At 43.1% G+C, this 23,049-nt stretch overlaps 1 protein-coding gene and 1 long non-coding RNA gene across 2 annotated transcripts in view; both read right to left on the bottom strand.

Annotated features, from left to right (window-relative positions):
- Window positions 1–447: 447 nt before the first annotated feature.
- On the bottom strand, window positions 448–1,850 carry LOC135328123 (uncharacterized). Its single transcript, XR_010388857.1, has 3 exons — window positions 1,837–1,850; window positions 1,626–1,701; window positions 448–666 (listed from the first exon to the last, which is right to left on the bottom strand). It is a non-coding gene; the product is annotated as an uncharacterized LOC135328123 (long non-coding RNA).
- A 4,966-nt stretch (window positions 1,851–6,816) lies between these two features.
- CFAP299 (cilia and flagella associated protein 299) overlaps window positions 6,817–23,049 on the bottom strand; it is a 239,775-nt gene continuing 223,542 nt past the window's right edge. Inside the window, exons 5-6 of the mRNA XM_026103370.2 lie at window positions 9,618–9,747; window positions 6,817–6,995 (exon numbers count right to left, since the gene is read on the bottom strand). Coding sequence (XP_025959155.1) covers window positions 6,900–6,995; window positions 9,618–9,747 — 226 coding nt within the window. The 3' untranslated portion in view covers window positions 6,817–6,899. The remainder of the gene's footprint in view (window positions 6,996–9,617; window positions 9,748–23,049) is intronic.

Raw genomic sequence — 23,049 nt, 5'->3', positions numbered from 1 at the left:
ATTCTGCTCTCAGCTTTTCAGCTGCCAGCAGAACTGAGCCCAGCTCTGCCCGAAGAGACAGTCGGGGGAATGAAACACCTAAGCTCCTCCCTGAATCTGGGTCTACCCGGTTACAGCTGATGTGACCCTCGTGGGCCTTTTGAGCCTTCTATTGCTAAAGGCAAACCAGGTCACTTGGAAGGCTAAGAAGGGTTAAAGAATGTGTCAAGCTCTGGTGTTGATGCAACAGCAGTAAAAATGATTTGTGCACGATGAGATCTAGTCTGAACTTGGTGCAGAAGCACTGTACATATTTTGCATTCTTAATGGAGATGACTAAATGTGGTGTTAATTTCTTATTTTTTCTCCCTCCCCCTTTTTTCTGTCTTGGTTTGCCAAATGTAGCTGTTCAATGGCATAATCATCAAAGCAACAAAGTGGAATAAAAGCTTACCTACCTCTCCTGTGTTTATAAAAACAAAGCAAACATTTCAGTATGATATACTGACAGGCTCCAAATCTCAAAACACAGTCCAGCTTCCTAAATCACTTCTTCTGGAATAGCCAAACAAACTCATCTGCCTTTCTGCGCAGCATGCAAATCATTTTGGTACAAATGTACGAATCAGGTCTTAGGCAGTCTGGAGGGCAGGTCTCCACACAAAACAGCTGTAGGGGCATGAAAAGCTACAAAACATGCAGACAGACAAAAAGAATAACCCTCACCACATGGAACAAATTCTGCGCACACACTGGTGTCATTATGGATTGACTCCATCCTATCCAGTAGAGTCACCCTAGATTTCCATCTGCAAAGCTGAGATAACAATCTGGATTGCTATAGATAATCTATTACTGTATTTTTTTCCCTCCCCAGCCCCCCAGAGAGAAGAAACAGGAAAGATGCAAAGGGGTCAAATAATGCTGTTAAAGTTCTGACCTGGTCTCTAGAAAGAGGCACCAAACTCCAGCTGGTGTGTGCGTGTGCGCGCGCGTGTGTGCGTCTACAGAGGCACTTGCAGGCAGACATGTGAGGCAGAATCAAGCTCAAACGATCTGAAATGCTGGCTGTGTATAAGGCAGCCTGACTTTCTTTATCCCTCTTTAGTAACAAAAGGGTTACTTGCGTTACAGTTGGGCAGGGCTGGACTTTTCTAAGCTGGTCGCTTGTCTATACTTATTCTACCACAGTATTACAGAAAGAGGGCTGGTGCATGCTGCTTGTTTGTTCTCTCATTTGCCGGTGTGGATAACTTGTGGGTTATCCGTGAGCACTGTCCTTCCAAGCTACAGCCAGTGCAGCTCTCTGCAGGTCTGCAGCTCCTGCGCTTTCCCTGCTGGGCCCTGGCACCTTCTTGCTTGTAGAGCTCCACCTGATCCACCAGTAAGACTCCAGTTTGTGCTTCACACACGTTGCTGTACAGTCACGTAACTCGTAAGCAACCTAGCCTTTTTATTCCTTAGCCCTGGGCATACAGTAGGCCACAATCTTAATTAACTTTATTTAAATGATGTGCAGCGCTGGTGCCACTACCAGGGCCAACCTCACCGCTCTCCAGCAGTCCCTTTCAAAAGCGCTGTTTAAAACCCCCACCGAAAACTTCCAGGTTTCCACACTTTCAGTAATTGCCCTGTAACGCACATACCTGGTAACTTCACAGTTATCTGTTCCCTCCACACAAGCATTCGGAAGTCCCGGGGAAGAGGAAACCACAAATACTCCTTCTGGGGGAAATGAAATAATTACATATTTGCATAACAAAGTGATATTAGCAAAAGCTGTTCAGCATGTGAAGGCCAATCCCACGCTTGTGCTTATTAGTCGCCTGGGTTTCAGGCTTTCCAGAATTTACTCACAGAGGCAATCTCCGCTGCTGTGGCTCCTACATCCAGTTCTCCTCACTGTCATCTGGTGGATATCCCACGCAGCTTCACCTCAGCCCTCTGCGCCATCTGTTTGCTGGTCTCGGATGGGCTTCTGTGTATTCTGCTCTGGCAGGGCTCCTGCCACCGAATTCCTGGGTCAGTGACACCACCTTTGCTCCCAGCAGCATGTGTTCACCCCCTCCAAGTCAGCCCCACTCTTACTAGATCCGTAATCTCTGGCTAAAGCAGCCGCTCCCCTCCCCCAAAACATCACTCCAGAGCAGCCTTGTCTCTTTTTGTTGGATTTGGTCTTGTGATCGAGTCAGAATCTATTGCTGTCAGCCCCGAATGACTCACTTTTCCCAATCCAAATCATTCCCCTGCATCCTTTATATGCACACGTTCCCATGCACAATTCATAAAGTTCAAAACCAGCACAAGAGAACACTAAACAGCACATCAGCAAGCAGCACTTGGAACTGCACTGCACACATTGCAACACACGGAGCTGGCTCTCCCCTTTCTTTTATTGGGGAACAAAGCTGTGTCCTTTCCCTTTAAAACTCCTCGCTCTGGTCTTATAGACGTATGCAGAAAATAAGTCTTTTGCTGGGAGGAGTGGGAAGAAACTTTTACCAAGCTACCTCTCTGCATAGCCATTATATATATATATGTATATATTATATATATATATATATATGTATATATGTGTATCCATTATGCTTGCTTTTTTATGCTTACTAGGCTGGGTGTTTGCTCAGGTGGCCAGCATCAGCCTTCCCGTTGGAGGTGCCTTCCCAGCATAATTTCTTCTCTAGGGCCCGGAGATCACATGTTTCTCTCATCACAGAGAACTTCTGCTGTGGGATCTGTAATAACTCTGCTTGGAGTTGAGCTGAAATAAAACATGCCTCAAGCGAACAATAGCCAAATAACAAGAGTGATGTTTTTTCTGCTTGTAAAGAGCATGTACTGCACACAGGGCTAATCTGCATGGCTTCAGTACATTCAGCACCTGTGTTTTTGTTTTCTTTGCAGTGGGAACAGTGGCTTGGCCTGCACTGCTTGTCCCTGCCTGCCTTGCGGAGAATTGCCCAAAGGTTTTATTCATTTTCAATCTGATTTCTTTTCTGTATGCGGAGAGTTGGAGTTAAGGGAGGATTTTCCCGTACGACCTCTTTCACTGATGGCTGAAGGGAGAACACTTCATGACCACGCTGTAGGCTGCTTGGAGGTCTTGTTGTTCTTTATGTGAGATAGAGGTTGGCTAATACGGTGGCACTGGCACTTCTTTTTCCTTCATTCAGGTTTAAAGATGCAGCTGGATTTGCAAGGCTGCTGCTGGAATCAGCAACTTGAGAGTACGTGTAGTGCTGTGCTTTCTGAGCAGATACCTTATTATATAACTATCAAATTCAAATCTGGGCTTAACTACCGCCATTGCTTTGGGTTCCTCATACAGCTGGCCTTCCGCAAAACCACTTTTGGTCAGAGAATGCAAAGCAGAGCCTCTCCATAAAATCACGTTGATCTCATCAGAATTGCATTCCATGTAACAGTAAGGGACATTTTCTAACTATGTTCTGAAGCACCCTGTTACGATAGTTTAAGAACAAAGAACTTCAGTTTTTGGTTTAAAGTGACTTTTCAAAGCACCGTATTTTGTATTAAATAACAACTCTTCCTCTGATTCTGCCTGTGGCTCAGGATGGAGCTGTTCACCACCAATCTTACATTGTTTTTTAGCTTCACTCTATTATCCAAAATAAAAACAACAACAACAAATGTTCTGAACCTGTAAGCAAGACCAAAGATCCAGACTCCATATAAAAGGAACAAAACTAAGATTTTGGCAAGGGAGGTAAAGAAAAATAAAAGAATCCAAAACATATTCAGGCTAATATCTGTAGAACTTAACTCCTTTTAACTCATTTATGCAGTTTAAACATGCTTGGGGAAAAAAAAAGAAACAAAGAAACTCCCAGCGGTATAAAATCTAGAGTTTTGTAGATCCTTTGCAAGGATACACTTTCTCATCAATGCATAAAATGAGCTTAGGGCTATGCACTGTTCTGCATCTGGAGTAAATGTCTTGATCGGCAATCATACATGGTCTCTTTTCAGAACAGAATGGAGAAGTTTCCATTCCCCTTACGTTTATAGCAGGCAATAATTTCAAGCTAGACAGTTTGTATTTGTTTCTGCTAAAAAGTCACAGAGCACAGGAGGGTATTCGGGAGCTTTCATGTGGTTATCAGTTCTTGGAGAGCTTTTCTCTTATTACCATGTGTTTGGCTTGTCCACTATGTGCCTACGCAGAGCAGAACAGTGACAAGATGTTGAGAAAAAACATCACTGTCATTTTAGCATGGAGGGAAGTACAATATAATGGCACTCTATTGCCTTTAGGACTATCTTGTCTGGATAGGAAAATTCACCTTTTCTTTAAAATGTAAGCCAGATTATGGAAGTGTTCGGGGGCAGATTTTCAAGTGCTCACCACTTACAACAGAGGCTAAATTTTCTTGTATTTAGGATTGGCAAAGGGCTATGACATGTCACTTTGGAGCTTCCATTAATCATATCCTCTGGTGCTCAGTTTTGAACGTCAGAAGAGAGAGGACACCAGGAGATTAGCTCACAGGTGAGGCTGGACGGGAGGGAATTTCAATGAGTTTTTTGAGTAGCCATTAGTTCTGTAGGCTCAGTGAATACCATTATTTCATGGCACGTATTTTAGTTCAGAAAAGACGACAAGTTTTTATCTCAAAAGAGGTCACCACCAACTGCAAAAGATGAGGCTACATACGTCTTCACAGCCTTTCAGTTGTCTGCCTTTACATATATATAGTGCATTGGTGCTTTCACTGATAATGACCTGAAAACACGTAAAGCTCACTTGAATCCAGATTTCCTTCCATTTTACTACAGATGCAGACATGAGATACTCTTAGACTTCCTGTTATTAGCATCAAGAGTGTAGATTCATAAGACAAAAATAAAAGAAGCTGAACTCATATGGAAATAACTTCTACAGTTGAAAATTCACTTCTATTTAGTCTTACTTCATCTCTCTTCTTTTTTTTAATTATTACGACTTTGAGATAATGTTCTCCAACCTCCAGGAACCATTTTCCAACTTAAGTTTTTTATATTCCTTTGAGATCTGACTAGATTGAGAAGGAATAATGACAATTCAGTGGTTCAGAGGAATGAAACGTGTTTTATACTCCTACCAATTGTCCCTTCTACCAACCTTCATAATGAGGATTTCTTCTTCTCTAGTGTTCAAGAGAGGCAAAAGCTAATGTTTTCAGAATGGCTCGGGACCTCTGATTTTGTCTTGCAAAAAATATTTCCTGAATTACGAGCTATGCTATAGAGCCAATTCTGCTTTTATGCTATAAAGACGCTTATAAATGAATCTCTAGCCCTTCCCTTGAACTACCTCAATAAACAAACAGTAAATCAAAGCTGCGTCAATCACAGAAGCCCAGTTTTCAGATGAGATGCAAAAAAATGATGGAAATTTTTATGCTTGGAACAGATAATGAAGAGAGGGAAACATGGAGAAGCATCAAGGTCAAGAGCAATTTGCCCCAAGAGCATAAGGCCTTCCTCCTCTCCGGAGAAGTACATTTCCAACGCATGGGGTTGCAGAATCAAAGGGTTTCTACAGTCTTGGGCTTTTGTTCTTTCTGTTAATAGCCCTGGGAAGAGGCATCATTTGTCTTTGCCTGCTTGTTTTCTACTACTGGCTTGGCAGTTTCTCCGGCTTTGATGCGAAGGGCTGCGGTGGGTGATAGGTTTCTCTCTGCCCCGTCTCCAGGAGATCGTGCTGCCCGGAGCAGGCGCGGAAACTCCTCCCGTTGGCATTTGCTGCGTCTACACTAGGGGGCTCTGCTGACCTAGCTATGGAGGCCGAGCCTTGGCAGCGGAGACCAGGCCTACGACGTTGAGCTGCGTTGCCATGCTCTGCTCGGCTTCGTCCACGGCCTGGCTGCAGTTCAGGGATGAGTAAAGTAACCTCCAGTTTGCGTATCTGCTGCTAAATTTTCAGGGTCCGATGGGATGAAGTGCTACATATAAAAGCAAGATGTTATAGTAAAAGATTTTATTGTATTTTGGAAATGGCAGAACTTCATAACGTTGAAAGTTTTATGGGAAAGAAAACAAGTCTTCTAGGTCTCTCTCCCAAACTCTTGCCGCCTTGAAGTAACAACTTTCGCTTTGTAATTGCTGGAACACTCCCTCTCCTTGCACTAAAGGGATCTTTAACGCGCCAACTGCTAAGACCGAGGCTCTCAGCCTTTTCCAAAAGGAACATGCTTGTGATGAGGCTGGTAGATAAACCCCACCCTATGGTAAGCCTAGCACTGCTGCTACCATCTTTTTTCTTCTCTGAGTTCCCTCCCTCGTCCTTTCCACAGATTCACAGTTTTAAGGTCAGAAGAGATCATTAAAATCATCCAGTCACTTAAACAATAAGGTCCAGGGAATTTTATTCAGCCCTTTTCTGCCTTTGTTTCCTCTGCTTTCCCCTCACATCCTTTTTCTTTTCTCGGTAATTATTGTTATTTGTTTTCTCCTGGCTCTGTCTGCTGCTTAGCTTTGTGCCATTTTCATGTTGTCCCCTAAGCAGACAGCTATGTTGGTGGTTCTACCAGCTGCGTCATGTAAGTACGGGTGACTTCCCCAAGTGCCCTGGGCATGGAAGGGAGTCCCCTGGGCCACTGCATTGCTGCCTGAACTTCTGGCAAGCTGGGTCCAAAACCTTCCCTCTTCCCCCAGGTGCCTTTGCAGTGTCACATACCTCATGGACCTCAGAGAGGGCAATCAAGGGGCTCTGATACATAGACTGCATATCAGCGTGGGGCCTTCCTTCCACTTTACCTCTCTCACGAAGCCAGGCACATACCAACTCTAAACCAGTCTGAAAAGCCACCCTCCTTCCCCTGAACACAAGGTAAAGATCTTTCAATCGTTTATTTTTCTTCCAGATGGCGTTAAGGTAACTAGACAAATAGTTGGGAGAACAGCCGCAAAGATGGACCTTATGCCCCTCTTCTGAGGACATGGTCGTAGATAACAACATGGAGGTAGAGATCTGTTTCAATAGGTGTCCGCGTGGTGCTGTCTCCTGGGTAGGCCTGAAACACAGAATATTACAGATATCCAAACAGTCAGGAGAGACGAGGCATGGTTTTTAATTTCATGAATCTTCTCGTTCCCTTGGAACACAAAGACTGATCCCCCTTGAGGGTGGGGATTTCTCAGAGAAGATTAATGTCTCCTGATTAATTTCTCCTGTGCTGCTTTTAGCAGATGGAAAGACAGCAATACAGTTCTTTTAGCTAAACACAGCTAGAAACAACTGGACTATCAACTGGTCAAAGAGAAGGTCCAGTTGTAAAGATCAGGCAGCTGGTACTGAGCCTGTGAAAGCTGAAAGCACTGAGAGAACTCATGCTGATTTCGGTTTGGCCCACGGTGAGCACTTTGAAAAGTTTGTTCTGCATCAGTAAGCGTCACAGAAAAAACGGAGCCAGACGGATCTCAGGGAGACCTACGTGCCTGTACCCTGCAACCTGCGGGGAGACCGAATGTACACACTCCAGCGCTTCTTAGTGTGGCTCTCGGCATGCAAGGGTCTTTCACACAGACACTGAAGAGCTGGTTGTTTGTCACAGATGTTCTGCAGCTGTAGGAAGTTAGACTGGTGGCCCACTTTCAGTGCAACCAAACACATTTTTAGCTATGCATTTTTGAATTTCTAACAAACCAATACACTTATTTTGAAATACATATAATTTGATATTTTCTACCGTTACTATTCATATGCGACCATCATTCATGGGAAACACATCAAAGAAACCGTCATCCTAGATCTGTTCAGTACAAACCCAGACCAATTATTGCCCAGCTTACTTCATGTTGGTTTTGAGAGTAACCAAAGCCTGGGTGTGTTTGTCACATTCAATCTATAGTCCAAAGACCTCAGTTGTAAAGTTTAAAAAAGGGCAGTTAGCGCTGAAGGAACAGTCAGTTTCTTATAGAGGGAAGCTGTTCGTAAGATTATTACCCATTTAGTTCTCAACAAAAGATATATGTGGAAATTTAAACAACTTTCAACTTTGGCTGGAAATAGGATGCCAAGGTGACTTTAGTGTGTGAGTGCATTTGCTTTGTTTGGATTCAACTGCTTTGCAAATCTAAATAATTACAGAGTTACTTAAACAGTAGTGGGCAAAGTCTGAAATAAATGGCATAAATCAATCAACTTCAGCAATAATAGGATCAGACCCATTTTTAGGAGAAAGCAAAGCATACATTTATGCTGTCAATGGTATGTAAGAGACACAGAGTCTGTAACATTCATCCAGTATATAGTACTACTGAGGCACAAGCATTTTCCTTTTTTTAATCCAATGATAAATCCTTCTGAATGATTTACTTTGCAGTTCTCCACAAGAACAAGCATCCAGTGTCAAATTTCTCTTTTGTCTGGGACAGAGTTTAAATCGGAGTTTGACCCTTATGCCATGGTGACAATCCCAATCTGCTGCGAGAACCAAGTGACCTTAGTGAGGCAGCCTTCCTCAGGACTCCTCAAGTATTTTGTATTAAGGAGGAAAAACGGAGTTTCACTCACTTTAGGTTTCACTCAGTTTAACTGGAGCAAATTTGAAGACAAAACTGAAAGTCATATACAATTAGCAAAACTATTGCATGTTTTTTCAGAGGGATGGAGAATCGGCATCTCAGTGCTCATGGACTTTACAGATATGATAAAACCAGCTAGTGTGGTCATGGCAAAGTCACTCTGCATTCCCTCTTTTTTAAAGCCTGTGTGACGGTGACAAGCACTAGTGCTGCTGCCTGTGCAGCTGGGGAAGGAATTCTGCTAGTTTCAGTTCATCACTGCAAAAGTGCTGGGATGGAAGATGGCCCACACTTCATAGGCAGGAGCTGATCGTGCTTTATGGATTTGCTGGTGTTCGGCACCAGCCAGGATTTGGGATATTACAATTCTTGCATTTTGTTTCGAAGCAACTTCATATTCCTTTATTTTTAACCACCTACAGGCACGTTTCATAAAAGGAAACTTGATTTTTTAAGAGGCGATAAAATACAGGGTCTACCAGCCCCAGGATGGGTTGACAACATCCTAACAATTTTTCATCTTAGCAAGACGCACGTGTAGCATCACCTGAATAGAACACGCTCTCTTGCCACACCAGATGCACCTGCCCATATACTGCCAGCCCATTAGCTCTATAAGTCTCCCATGCCTCTGTCCTCAGTCCTTCCAGCCAGCCCTGCTTTCCTCCCAGTCTGTTCACTCCATGCTTCCCTTTCCTTCACACTTCCAGCCAATTCAGTTAATAGGATATAGACTCAGCCTGAAGCCTGTCCTGGCAAGAAGGGCAACGTTTTCTGCTTCTGTCAGGAAGGCAGAAGAGCAGGGAAAGGAAAGAATAGAAGAGAAATCCTGCTTTGGAGATCTTTCAGCTTTGTCAGTCAGTTCAACATTTGATTGCTGTCTTCATGAGGGAAAGGCCTAGATATACTCAGTCATAAACAAGGTAAGCTAAGTTTAGCCTGACAGGGACCATAGTAGCTGTGTCAACAAAGGAAACAGTATGTCTGAGTAAGCCTGAAATATTAGGTGCATATTGATAAACACACTATTTGCAATCAGACTTCAATAGCTTAGCAGTCCAACTCCATTGCATAAAGGAAATCCAGAATATTGCAGAAAAGACATTTACCTTTGGATCCACATTTATTATTTTCCTATCACTTTTGTTCTTGAAGAGTAATCCACAGGCATTTTCTGCAATCACTTGGTAATTTGGGCTGGAATTTGAAGTGCTGACATTTCTATCCCAGTTGTAAAAGCTGTGAAAATGTGAAACAGAAATAGTGTACTTTTAATGGATGTCATTCTTCCAGCTTAAAGGGCAGGTTCTGACCTACTTATTCATGTTGAGTAGTTCCTGATTCCACAACAGCCCCTCTGAAAGCCAAACAGATTCACTGAGGAGTAGAAGCCTACTAAATATTAGAAAATCTGTCCAAACGTGGTCCTACATAGTCTCTGGCAAACCAAAACTGAGGCCCCTAGTTGTCTTCTCATCTATTCAGTACTAGTGTTAGGAAAAGTTTGAGAGCCTAGGTTATAACTAGGGGGAAGTGGCAGTGCTTGAGAATTACTACTGTGACAGCAACAGCTCTGGAGACCACCTGAAAGTGCTTCCTGGACCACCACAGATCTGCAAACCAGATGTTAGAACCAAGTTTCCCCTTTGGATCTCATTGTAACTCTCTTGCTGCCTTACTGTTTTCCTCTCTCTTGTTTTTCATGTAATTCTGGTAATAAAGAGTTTTTGGATGTCTCCTTATGGCCAAGGCACAGGGGGGAGGTGCTGAACATCAGTTCCCCAGAGAAAATCCCAGCTCCCTGAAGAGCTGTAGGTGTCAGTCTGTGATTAATTCTAGAGCAACCATCCGATCAGGCTGACTCTGTTTGCCGGTTTCTAAAACATCTCAGCACTAAACACCACATCAGAAGGAATCATCAGCCCACTATGTCGATACCAAATGCACACAAAAGGATTTCAGCAATTTATCCGTCTTACTTCTAGGCTGGAGGTGTTGCAGTTCCAAAGGAATTCTCACACTTTTCTTTGATTTCCCAAACATTTCATCACCTGGCCTTAGCCATTTTGGCTTTTGTACTTGCAACACAGCCCACTAACAGGCTGTGATTTGCATGCTCGTTGTTAGCAATTTTTTAGAAACCTTTTCAGCTCAGTTGTGACTGCAGATTGCATGATGTGATGGCACTGCTACATGTACCTCACTGGGGTACTCATTCGATCATCTTAGTGGCTCACTGCACTTCCGCTTCTCACCAGATGTGTGTATCCTTTGTCAAAGGAAAAGGAAACGGGAAGAAGTCAGGAAATTGTTCTGGGCATAAGCAGGACTCAAGAAATTTTGAAAATACAAAGCCTTTTATTTTCCTGTCTTCTGCAAGGATACTCTGCTCCAGCTAGATACATGGGTTCCAGTTTTAAAAGCGCCTTGATTTCTGCTTCACATTGAAAGAACGTAAAGTGATAGGCCTCATTGTTACGTATCCTAAGCTTTTTTACATTCTGAGCACCTCTGGTGTGACTGAAGCAACGCGTAACGACTTCGCAATGAATTTACGACACCCTTACAGAGTTCATCTTGGCGTTACTGAAGTCAGCGGGTGATTTGCCACTGAAGTTAATGGACTACACCCAGGTGATATAACATGGACCTGAGATGTGTTCAGCACAAAATTAAGTTCTTGAGCAAATGAGGTAATGCAAGTACAAGCTGTCCTCTGGCATTCTGCGCAACCTGGTACTTGAGAGTCTGCAGAAAATGAGTGAAAGGTGGGTGGACATCATAAATTCAGCTGAATGGTTTTGCGTTGATACCGTAATTGGTCAAGTTAACTTGCTGTCTATAGGATTATTTAATGCTCCTGGGTAGTCATGTTAAGTGGTAAACATACAGAATTTTTGTATGCGCTGTTTAAACCTACGAATAAGAATATACACAAATTTATATACAAATTAAATACCCAAATTCTTTTAACTCTACTCGACAATGTTATTTCATCCATACAGCTTTTCCCTGTCCCCCAGGACACAACTCGCTTAACAAGACAAATCACACTAATGGAAACTGTTTGTCCTGGAAAACCACTACCAGATTAGGAAGGATTTGCTCTACATTATCTCAGGGGGAAAAAAAAAAAGTCTCTCTGCAAATACTTCCCCGCATTCATCAAAAAGAAATTAAACATCTGAAGGAGAAAATAGTCAATTAGCTGCCAGATAATACCTTCCTGCATTTTGCCAAGTTTCCAACCCCACTCCTACAATACTTCCACATTTAAGCCAGTGGGAACTTTGGATGTCCAGTGAATAAAAGATCAGAGCTCAGACAGGCTTTATATTGAGAAATGAAAGTCTAATGCAAATGGTTTTGTTACGGTTTTGTTTGCTCCACAACAAATTGGGTGCCATCATGTGCTTGGATGCTAGAGAGCGAGCCGCAGTATGTCCATTGGTGAAATGAGGTGTATCTATCTGTCTGAGCTCCGTACTGAGGAGCGATAGAGCCGGACAACCCCCTGCGCAGATCCCAGGCCGCCCTGCCCACGCACGAGCACGCAGGAATGCCGCACCCCGCACGTCCTGACGTTGCCATGTTCTCTAGAACAAAGGCCAACAGAGAGCGAGAAGGCTGCTCTTACGAGGAAGACTTCGGGGATGTCTGGCCACAGAAAGAGATTTCCACTTGCATCCCTCATCTAACAGTCTTCACTGAAAACTGACACAACTGATTTTACGATGAGATTCATGCAGTCTGCACCCCCAGCTTCAGCCGGCAGAATGAGAAGGGCTGCTGAAGCTAGATGCAAGGACAAAGTAATACATGCTGGCTGGAAATATATATAGACAGGAAGTCCATGGTAAATTTTGATGAGAGGAGCAAGGGGTTGGAGAAGCATCCTCTGCAGCAGCCTCTCTCTTCGCTGTCAGTTACTGCTAAGGGGAAACTTGATCATTTTACTCAATACTTTCTACCATGTGGCCGTTGTTGCAATAACAGGAGGCTGGAAATCAGGACCCAGGAGATCTCCTGTCTCATCCATGTTTCTCTCTCTAGAATAAACAGTAAACAAAATTGCAGCAGGAAGTACTATCATGAGTTACTATAATCCCAATCCAAGCAAATTGATTTTTATTAGTAAAATTACAGGTAGCTTTAAATATTTAAATTATCCTGAGATGAAAACATGCTATCAGACGAACAGGATCAAATGCCAAATTCAAAATCTACTGTGTACTTTTTTTCTATTATTACTTTGTTTGATTTCCAAGTGTTTTGGAACAAATTTAAGTCTTCAACACAGCTCTTAAGTATGTGGAATATGAGAGACTTAGCAGTGCCCACAGTCCAGCTGCAAGAAGAATGCATCTTTTTTTTCTTTTAACAATGAATTGTTGGTGCAGTGGTATATAACAAGTACCACGCTGTGTTTGGGTATACAGACTAAAATATGTGAGGCGTTTTTTTCGTTCATCAGCTAATTCTGGTCGGAGCAGATTTTCATTCCGCAGGCAGGCAAATGCCTTCCCAGAACCCAGGAATATGAATACAGGTCTTTGTACGCTTAAGTGCTCCTTCGGGTACCAAGATGGCAGCACATCAAACCACATGGTACTTACAGAACGTCTTTCATCCAAAAATCTCTGGATCCTTTTGTAAACATGCATTAAACCACTTGACATTCTTGTGAGATGTAAGGCAGGCTTTATTACACCTCATCAGTGGCAGGGGCAGTCAGGGCACAGAAAACGTCAGAGATCTTTCCCCAGGATACATGGTCCCTGCTGCCAGCTCTAGCCACGACAGGAAAGGCTTTAGGTGGACATGGAGTTGGCCAACTGTTTTCCTGTAGGCAAATCTTTGGCAAGGCTTTACAAACTGTATTTTGAAGCCCGGGTGCATGATTGTCCCCTTTCTTCCCTTATTCCAGGGTGGGAACTGAGCTTTGATGGAAGATGGACTCGCACAGCCTATCCTGGGAGTTGAAATTCAGTGGTGCATCAGGCTTGCACAGGCTGGAGAGTGCTTCAGTCAGACACTGAACAATCCGAGGGTTGCCAGTCACCACCTGACCAAAAGAGAAGGTGGTGTGTATCTGCAGGGTAAGAACTTTGTTGTCCCAACTTACTGTTTACTATTTAAAATCAGCAAAATCAAGGAGAGAGAACATAGCGTAAAGGTGTTTATGTCTGTTTTGGCTCCACCTTTGATCCTAAGGGGTTAGATTATACTACCCTCTTCTTTCATCCCCTCGGGATAAGGATTGGTTCCTTGATTCAGTTCTCTATTTTTCTCTTCCCGCCCACACATACACTAAGATAAAACCATTCCCTATAGCAGACTGGGACTTCAGTCAAAAACTAATTATAAACAATGATGGCTCAACAGCTTTTTTCAGTTTGTGGTTATATGAATTTGCGATGCAAACTATCTGGCTGCAGACCCCCTCCTGGTGATTTACAGACCAGCTTTCTTTAGTTGGGCAGCAGCAGAAGGGTGCAGACAAGGGAGACAGGGAGATGCAGGACAACAAAGGAGAGAAGAAATGGGAATAAAAACCAGAGTAATCCCTTTATCCCGAAAAACGACACACACTTTCTTTGTGTCCTCCAGTAGGAGTGCATCCATCATCATTCTAATAGGAGGAAAAACTGGCATTCTTCATGCGCTTGCCAAATATGACAAAGCAGCAATATACTTCGATGGGACTGGCCTGTCAGTCCTTCCACGGCTTTCTGGTGCAAACGAGGTCAATGTCTCAGTAGGACATGACACTGTAATACAGCACATATGCCTGACGCCATGCCAACCACTGTTTCATAACAAGATGCATGTCACAGACCCCTGGTTAAATAAGAACAAGCTACTTTTTTCCATGTAAAAGAGTTAGAGATGCTAAGAATTGCTTTTCTTTTTCATCTTGAAGCAGCTCTGACTGAAATAATTACATTTACCAAATAACTGCCATGGTAGAATAAGATTTGTTACGGTACTTCGGAAAACCAAGGCAGTTTGATTTGCTCCACAGCTACCATGCACAGTAGTTATTTTTGCACTATTGGGTTAAAAACAGGTAACATTTAGCTAAATTCTCATGGCTGATTATCTTCCATACTGGTAAATCAAAAGTAACTCCACTGAACTCTTGTATAGAATTGGTAAAAATGAACAGCTAGCCCATAGGACTAATTCATGCCTTGGTTTCCTACAGGCAGTGAAAAAGTGCAGCACCTCCTGGTGCGCCTGTAGTTACAGAGCAGAGTCACCACGGTAAATACTGTCTGACAAGTCCTCTTTATACCACTGGCACTGGGGGGAAGCGGCGACATATGATCTCGGTATCTAATCTGTTACCAGGCTTCCCCGTGCAGAACCGGAATGGTGAGAGGATGTTTAGCACTGCAGGCAGAAATAATTTTTAAGACTGTTCTGACCTTGCCTTTGCTATTTAGCTAACGCGGAGTTTGCTACATCTCATTACCGAACTCGGGAAACAGCCATGCCAGTAGTGGGGGTGGTACTGACGTTTCATTACTGAAAGGCAGTTTTTAAGGATGAACACTGTGGCAGCCAGCACTCGATGCCTCTGAACCTAGCAGAGATGCGGCTTTTCCCTCTTGCTCAAGTCTGGACAGCTCCTGCAGGGATGCTCGGTGGCCAGCACCACCACCTTCGCTACGCAGTCGCTGAAGGCAGCCTCTCTGTATCTCTCCCAGGCAATACTAGAAACCCCCAGATTTGGCTCAACAGAGATCAATGGCAGAGCTGCCACTGATTTCAGGAGGGCTAATGTTCACACAATACATTCAAAAAGCACAGGACAAGAACCAACATATGACTGCTAATCACGGGGACTAGAGCTACTCCATGGCAATGAAGGTCATGCATGGCAAGAGACTGAAAATATCTCACTGGTCTGCTGACTCCCCTTTCACTGTGTCGCTTTAAAAGCACCTGATCTTTTTTCTTATCCCTCTTCTTTTTTTTTTTTTTTAAACATAGGTGACGCTTTGCAGAAAGAGCTCTGAAAGGATGTGCATCCATGCTGATTCCTATCCTCCTATAATTTCACAGAAAAAGTGTAATGAACGCAACACTGGGAGGACCAAGATCCCGATCTGGCACCACCAAAGCAGTGCTGTGAGGATGTTGGGGCAGCTACATCTTCTGCGCAAGACACCCTGCCACGTAAGCAAAGAGTACTGATGAACGCTGGACACGGCAAGTGCCGGGAGGTGTCCAGTGGGGCACACAGATTGGCTTTAGGCCTGCTTTCATCTGACATCGTCCGTGGCATGCTGGAGCAGCTTTCAGATCAAGGAGCTTGCAGAGCTCCTCTTGGCACCATAACCCTTTCACCTTACCCACTTCTCCCATTAACCCCCAAGCCACGTGGCCGCTCTACCTCTTGCCTGGGCTCTGCCTCTAAGATCTCCCCGTTTCCCTACACTGAGAAGGAAAAAGAGCGCCATACGCCAAAATGATGAGCACCTGCAGCTTCCACTGACCCGATGTGACGCTGTGTGCCAGCTCAGCAAGCCTGTAAGTCAGCTCTGATGAGTTCGGTCTACACAGGCATACCACGAAGGGCAATAAACTGAAAGCAGGTGAACTGAAGACTGCTATTAGGAGCTGCACGCTAGCAGAGAGGCTTGCTGAACCACAAAAGCACATTGTCTGGGGAAGGAGCACCCAGACTGGACTAGACCATAATACAAATCTCAAACCCATGATGCAGGTGAGATGGACCCCAAGGTCTCATGGGAAGGCAATTCAAAGCTGGTCCACTAGACACTGGCAGGATTTCTGTGGTAAAGAGCTTGCATGAACATAAGAGAAAAGGATTCAAGAGCAGAAACCCCATGTGGAACCCCCCAAAGTCACAGGATTTGTGGACTCGAAACAATTAAACTCCCATATTAGACCATTCTGAGAAACATCAGCTACATCTGCTTCTTTAAGAAAGACAGATACTTCCGAGGAGTGAGGAAAGCTCTTTCAAGCACTTTTGGCAAAACGAAAACTCACCTAAGATGGCACGTGATCACGTACAGTAAGGCCGAATGCCACGATTCCAGCAGTAGCCAGAGGGGGAATGTGGCAGGCAGGAAGCTGATCCATTAGCCTGAACTTGGATGCTGTGAGTCTAAAGCTTTCCTACTGTACACAGCACTTATCTATGTTTTAACTAAATGGTGCATTTCGAGTTTATCATGGCATGTCATATTTTTCAGTTGGAACAACAGCAACAAAAAAGACAACTTGGAAAGCAATTTTTTTACACAAGAATTAGACCTCCCATAGCCAAAAGATGCTATCGTCCTGCTATTTTTCTGCCTTTTGACAGAATAACCACCTGTAATCTTCATACGAAACAGTAATTGTCTAATTGAGAATACAAAGATCCATATTCTCAGGGACTGCTGGTGAGTGCATCTCTCCTGCCTATGCCCATTTACAACTGCTGCATAGATTGTCTTGTTGGTCTAACTACCAGCACATAAGACGGTTAGATTTTCTTCCTCTGCTCCACACACACACATGTACGCAGATACTGAAATACTTGTTGCACTGAGCTTACTCAGTGATGAGTTTTCTTCTGGTCATGAATTATCTACGAATCAAAGATGATTTGAAGTATGTGTAACACACACACAGAGCTCACGATACATCTCCTCTGTCTACACACACACACCCACATGGGTATTCTGCACGCAGCAGTGGGATCCAGATGATAATCCTGTACATCTCTGTGTAGTCTCACAAACCGCCTACTCCCCTGTCACAAGTCATTACACTTCACCTTCCATGAATGCCTAAGGACTTGAACTGGGCCACATATTTCAGTCTTCAAAACCTAAATGTCATGTCTCAAGTTTGCTGCCTCAGAAGGATGTTATCAAATCAACAAACGCCAAACAGCTTTGTTAAGTTTTCTTTCTCATTTCCAAATATAGGATTCTTCCTTCCTTGCAAATTCTCCTGGCCTCCGGGAAGAATAGTTCTTTACGGGACCTTGACAAGTGCAAAAAAAAGTTTCAAAATTCATCAGGGAAAGAAAGGACATTATGCTTGCTTCCAGGGCAAGAAGATATAGATTTTAACAACATATCACTGTTGACACGACATAGCATATCCCTGACTCAACCTGTCATTGAGTGTAAAAGATATCTTTTCCACTGCTAGGTTTGGACTGACAAGTAGCAGTGGGAAATTAAACAAGAGAATCACTACCTGTGTTTTAAAAACTCTTTTTTTAAAAAAAAAACCACACACAAAACCCTTCTGCAAACTATCAGCATGCAGAGATTGTCAGTGTCTGTTTGGGATGATCGTGTAATTCAGGTGACATTTCAGCATTCAGAAACGGCACAGTTGCCTCAAACTCAGTCTGACAAAACTCTTTGTGACAACTATTCCTGCACATGTTTATAATATACCTCCAGACACTGGACCTGTGCCATACACTGAAACTTGCAGAACTGACTCTTCCCTGCTATATAACGCTATATTCTTCTGTGCATATATGTACACAACAGAACAGCTCTTTTATCATACAGAAAGCGTAAGCTGAACATGAAACCAGTAGCTGTGTAGCTCCATCTCTTAAACTCATTCCCAATTCTAAAGTTGAATATCATGGAAGTCCAAACATTGCCTAACAGAGGATTGCAACTGGCGTACCATAAATCTGCTGATAACCTTTTCTTCACCAGTGTGGCTTTTCCTGTCTCCGTGTCCCAGTATGCAACAGTGCATCCTTAGCAGCAGCCCGCGGCGAGGCTGGGACTCGGGCAGGCTGTGGGCTGCAGCTCCAGCAGGAAGGCGTGGGAGGCCGCGGGCCGCACGGCAGAATATTCAGAGCTGAACCACATCTGGCATCTGAGCTGGGCCTGGGTCATCCTTTCTGTAATTCAGCCTGGCTCTCCACAGCTGGCAGCGCAGATCGTAGTCTAACAGCTCCAACTTGTAGGTCCATGTGCTTTCACTTTTAGTGGACGTTAGTAGACATCCTCAGCACTGGAGCATTTAGAAATATTTCTGTTAGCCAAGATGTTTTTTTGTGTAATCTGCTCAGCACTCCCAGCGTTCTCTTTGAACTTCGGCTGGGTATGGCATTTGCATTTCAGGATGAAGGATAGGATTAAGAAGAAAAACAGAAGAAATGAAAACAATAAAAGGGAAAGAAATTGAAGTCCTCAGGGTTATAGGCCCAATCCCAAGAAATGATGAAACTACTGTCAGACTCCAGAAGTTGTCTAGTAATCACTCAGAATTTATTATTTTATTAGTTCTCTCGATCTTTAAAAGAATAAAACCACCCAACACATTAGGGTTTATGGCCAAAGGAAAGAAAAAGTTTTATCCTGAAGCTACGACAAAGAAGATAAAAAAGAGGCATGTAATTGTTGAGAGAACAACAGGATGAATAGCTTATACATATTGTGCAATTAATAATCACTGAAGGCCTGTTGGAAATTGTGTATAGCTGATAGATCAACATACAAAACTGGAGTCCCCATTCGCTTGCATACCAGTACACAGTGATTACATTAATAATGAGCCAATCAAGAAATTTGTTTTCCCAAATCTGCCTTTTTAAAGTATCTTCAGCAGGGAGCAAAAAACCCCTATAAAAATAAAAATCTGAGCTGTAAAAGTCTCCCTTTTAGCCAGGCCTTGGTATTAAAAAAAAAAAAAAAAAAAAAAAGTCATTTACAAAATGTCCACGCACTGGTCACTCTGTCCCCGTTCCACACCCAGCATTGTGGCCAGCTGAGATTCTCAACAACAGTCTCTGGAGAACAGGCAGATTTATTGAAACCATTTCTTTACCCCAGGAAAAAAGGAGAATAAAATGATCAGCCGTGACAAGGAAGAAGAGATCACTGAATCTTCCTCAGAAAAGAATGAAGATTTAGGCAAGGGTTTAGACTGATTATTTGAAGTGAATTTCTAGTGAAGGCTGACCTAGAAATTAAGGGAGGTGTCATGGTTAAGCATTCATCTGGTTGTCACACAGGTTCACGTACTAGCTTTCCTTTCCCATTAAGACCCACAGTATGATGAATGACTGGAGCCCTGCACCATCATTCAGCTAATTGCTTCAAGTGCCAAAGATACAGGTAAGTGCCAAGAAGGATTTCCAAAACCTGATGATTTCTTGCCTGCTGATTTCTTGTGGTAGGAAGGGTGCGTTGTGGGGGGAGCTTCTACCGATTTTTGCGAATCCCCCTGGGCACCTGCCTATGTCTTTAACACCTTTGAAAGCGTGGCCTTTAGATGTGTGCTGAAGTTGCACTGAGAGCAATGCTTAGGTGCTTTGCTGGATCAGAGCCATAATAAGTCATGATGAGCAGGAAGACCTGGAGGAACTAAATGACAGCTAGACAGGTAGGTGAGTTAGTAAAGGAAATGTTGAAGTACTGCTGCATATCAATTTGGATATGTGTGTTCTTTGTGGAGCCGCGCCAGCTTCTCAAACATTTTCTCTTTTGAAGGAAGCAGGGTTAACATCTATGAATAAATTAGCTCTCTTGATCAAAGTTTGATTAAGCAACTGAGATGAAATGATGGATTTTTCTGAAGGCATGTATTCAAAGCATGCTTAATATATGCATGTATCTCTCTCTGCCTTTCTTCTTGTGTTTTTTCTTTCAAAGGGTCTTCTTCCTTTCCAACTGTAATCTCCTTAGGCACTGAAGGAGTTGAGTCCAGAAAAAATTAATCCATAAAACCATCTGCTGAAACTTTTAATTATCAGTTGAACTGATGAAAAATAATTATTTTATGAAAAAACAACACTTTTTTTGTCTAGCATTTTACTTGTGGGGGGAGGAGGGTGTCAAGTCAGGGGAGACAGCCAACCTTCCATTCTTGAACAGTGTTCTGTCTTTTCCCACAACTTCACTATTGCAAATCCTTGGAAATCCTAATGGCTTGTACAGTGAGGGAATCCTTAAAACAGTCAGTCTGCTGAATCACTGAGTTTTCCAAGTGACCCAGGGACATTTAACTGCATCTCTCCCACTGGAACTGGAAAACAGCAGATTGAAAATCTCAGTGCCCTGAGAAGGACTCGGTTCCCTTCACACCTCGGTCTAGAAGACCGTGAAGTCACTGGTGGGATACCTCAGGCCCTGTGGCGGTGGTGCTCTGACCTGTGTTGCTGCTTTCTCATTTTGTCCAAAGTTGGACAACCATACAAAAATTTAGGAGAAAAGTCTTAAAAATCTAGGCACATCTTCCAAATGCTGCTCTACAGCTCCCTCCCCCCCACCCTGGAATACTCTCAGGATTTTATCTATATCGCAATGACCTCAGGTTTTAAATATGCAGGGAAGGAGGGATTAGAACTCTCCAGTAATTTCCATCTTCAACAACTTAACTTCCTTTCAAATGGCAAAAGTGCCATCTATTCAGGAAAGAACTACCTCGTCTTGGGGAAAAACTCTTTGGGAGAACCACTCCTGCACTGAATAGCTCCAAAGGGCTGATATGAAGCACACATCCTCAGCAAAGCTCTGGATTACACACTCGGGGTTCAGCACGTGAAAACTGCTGTGGAACTGGACATGGATTTTGCAGTTTCCAGCCTGCCAATACCCCTGAAGAAAGAGATGCGTTTTGCTAGGATTTTGTGTGGCCAGAGCACCCAGGAGACTGCTAAATCTGAGGAGAACTACTGAAAGCTAGTAATGTAAAAATAAAATTAAAAAATGCACAACTTACTTTGTCACTTTCTAAATAGTAGTTTTAACTTCAGGCACCGCTTCTTGACAAAGCTAGTCTTGATGTGATCAATTATTTGCTTACAGTTGAATGTTCAGTACAGAAAAAGGCACTGACTGTTTTCTTTGCTGCTAAAAGTTGATGCAACACACTGCAACTACCAGTGTGACACCCAGCAACATATACCATGAGTGGCGCAAATTAACATATCTATATTGAAAACAGATTTTTTTATCCATTCAAATCATGAACACACTGTTAATCTGAGAGACTGACATATCTAATCTAATTCTATGTTTAGTGACGGAGCAGAGAGATGACAGGGCATTAAGCAGGCAACTTTTCCATTTCTATTCAAACATGGCAAAGTTGTGATATTAGTGAAGCAAAATAGCATACACAGTGTTCCCATTCCTTACTTCTTCTCTACAACAGACTCATAGCTTGTAATCTGACTGCAAAGCTTACGCACATGAGACACACATGTATAACTAGATAGCCAAACTCTCTCATCTACTTGCAGATTAAAATGAGAAACAGCCTATAAGCAGAACTACTTTGAAATCTGAAGGGATAAAAAGGAGAGAGGCCCCAGTTCCAGAGAGTACTTTAAACACATGGAGTACACGGGGACCACTCAGCACGCTGGAAGTGGGGCTTATGCTCCGGTCAGAGGAACCGTTCCAGGAAGAGGTTATACACAAGAGAGGACAACAGACGGTAAGGACGCAGGAAGGAGAGGGAGAAGCTGAAGGAGAACTTCACGCGGTAGGAGGGGTACCGCGTACGTGAGAGAACAGGGTAAGTGGTTGGAAATCATTTGCTGGGTCTTGCAAGTGAGGATGAAGATCACGAATCCGATGCGACAGAGAGAGGAAGCCAATAAAAAGACTTATGAAGGGAGTGAGCTGGCCGTGTGACTGTTACTCATATTAGCTGCAAAACCACCTGAGGTTATTTGAATCACAGGAAGCAAAGAAAGACGATACATGTCCTTACAAAGAAGGAGCAAATGTATTCAAAACAGGATAAACTGATACGTAGGACTACTGAGGCAATACTTTTTTAAACAGTTCTAAGAAAAACTTTTTAGATAAACAGCTGACAATATGAATGTTATGCGTTTCTGTAAGATCTGAGGGCTCAGATATCCAGAAGAGGTATGCTTAATATGGCAGTTTCAATGTCTGCTTAATCCACAGTCCCGTAAAGAGCAACGCTATTGAACAAACTAAACCAGCAAAACTGCTTTAAAGAATCCATCTCCCTGCTTGTCTTTAACATGCAGAGCGTAAAGAGGATATTACAGCATGCTGTAGATAAAGAACCACCACAACAACTTTCTCTGAATGTTACAACCTAGAAGCAATTTTTTTTTCTTACTTACATGCATGAAGCTTTTACGCTTACTGCTTAAAAGAGGGCTGGGCTTTATTCTTTTTTTTTTTTGTTACGCATTTCCACTGAAATGATACCCACAATGCTATGTATTCATACACAAAACTCAGAATCTGAAACTATCGCTTGTTTTTTAAGTCATCCAGGCCAAAAAGAGCAACAGTGCTGCCTAAATGACTGAGGCACCTGAATCCCACAGTTTTAACAGGACTTTCCTATGTGGCCTCGTTGACTTTGAGAATTTTACTCTGCTTCATTTCTGTAACTTTCTGACTGAGTATCAGTGTGGAGGCCTGAAGATTCACATCTTTTCCATGGGATATTCACCCCAGGGTAGAACATGAGAAGACACTCGCAAATAATATCAAATAAACCACAGTTACAGAATTTTGTGATCTGCTTCAAAACATGCTA

This window comes from Dromaius novaehollandiae, chromosome 4 (genome assembly GCF_036370855.1).
Source record: "Dromaius novaehollandiae isolate bDroNov1 chromosome 4, bDroNov1.hap1, whole genome shotgun sequence".
Taxonomy (NCBI): domain Eukaryota; kingdom Metazoa; phylum Chordata; class Aves; order Casuariiformes; family Dromaiidae; genus Dromaius; species Dromaius novaehollandiae.
This window is presented reverse-complemented; position numbering and strand designations above follow the sequence as displayed.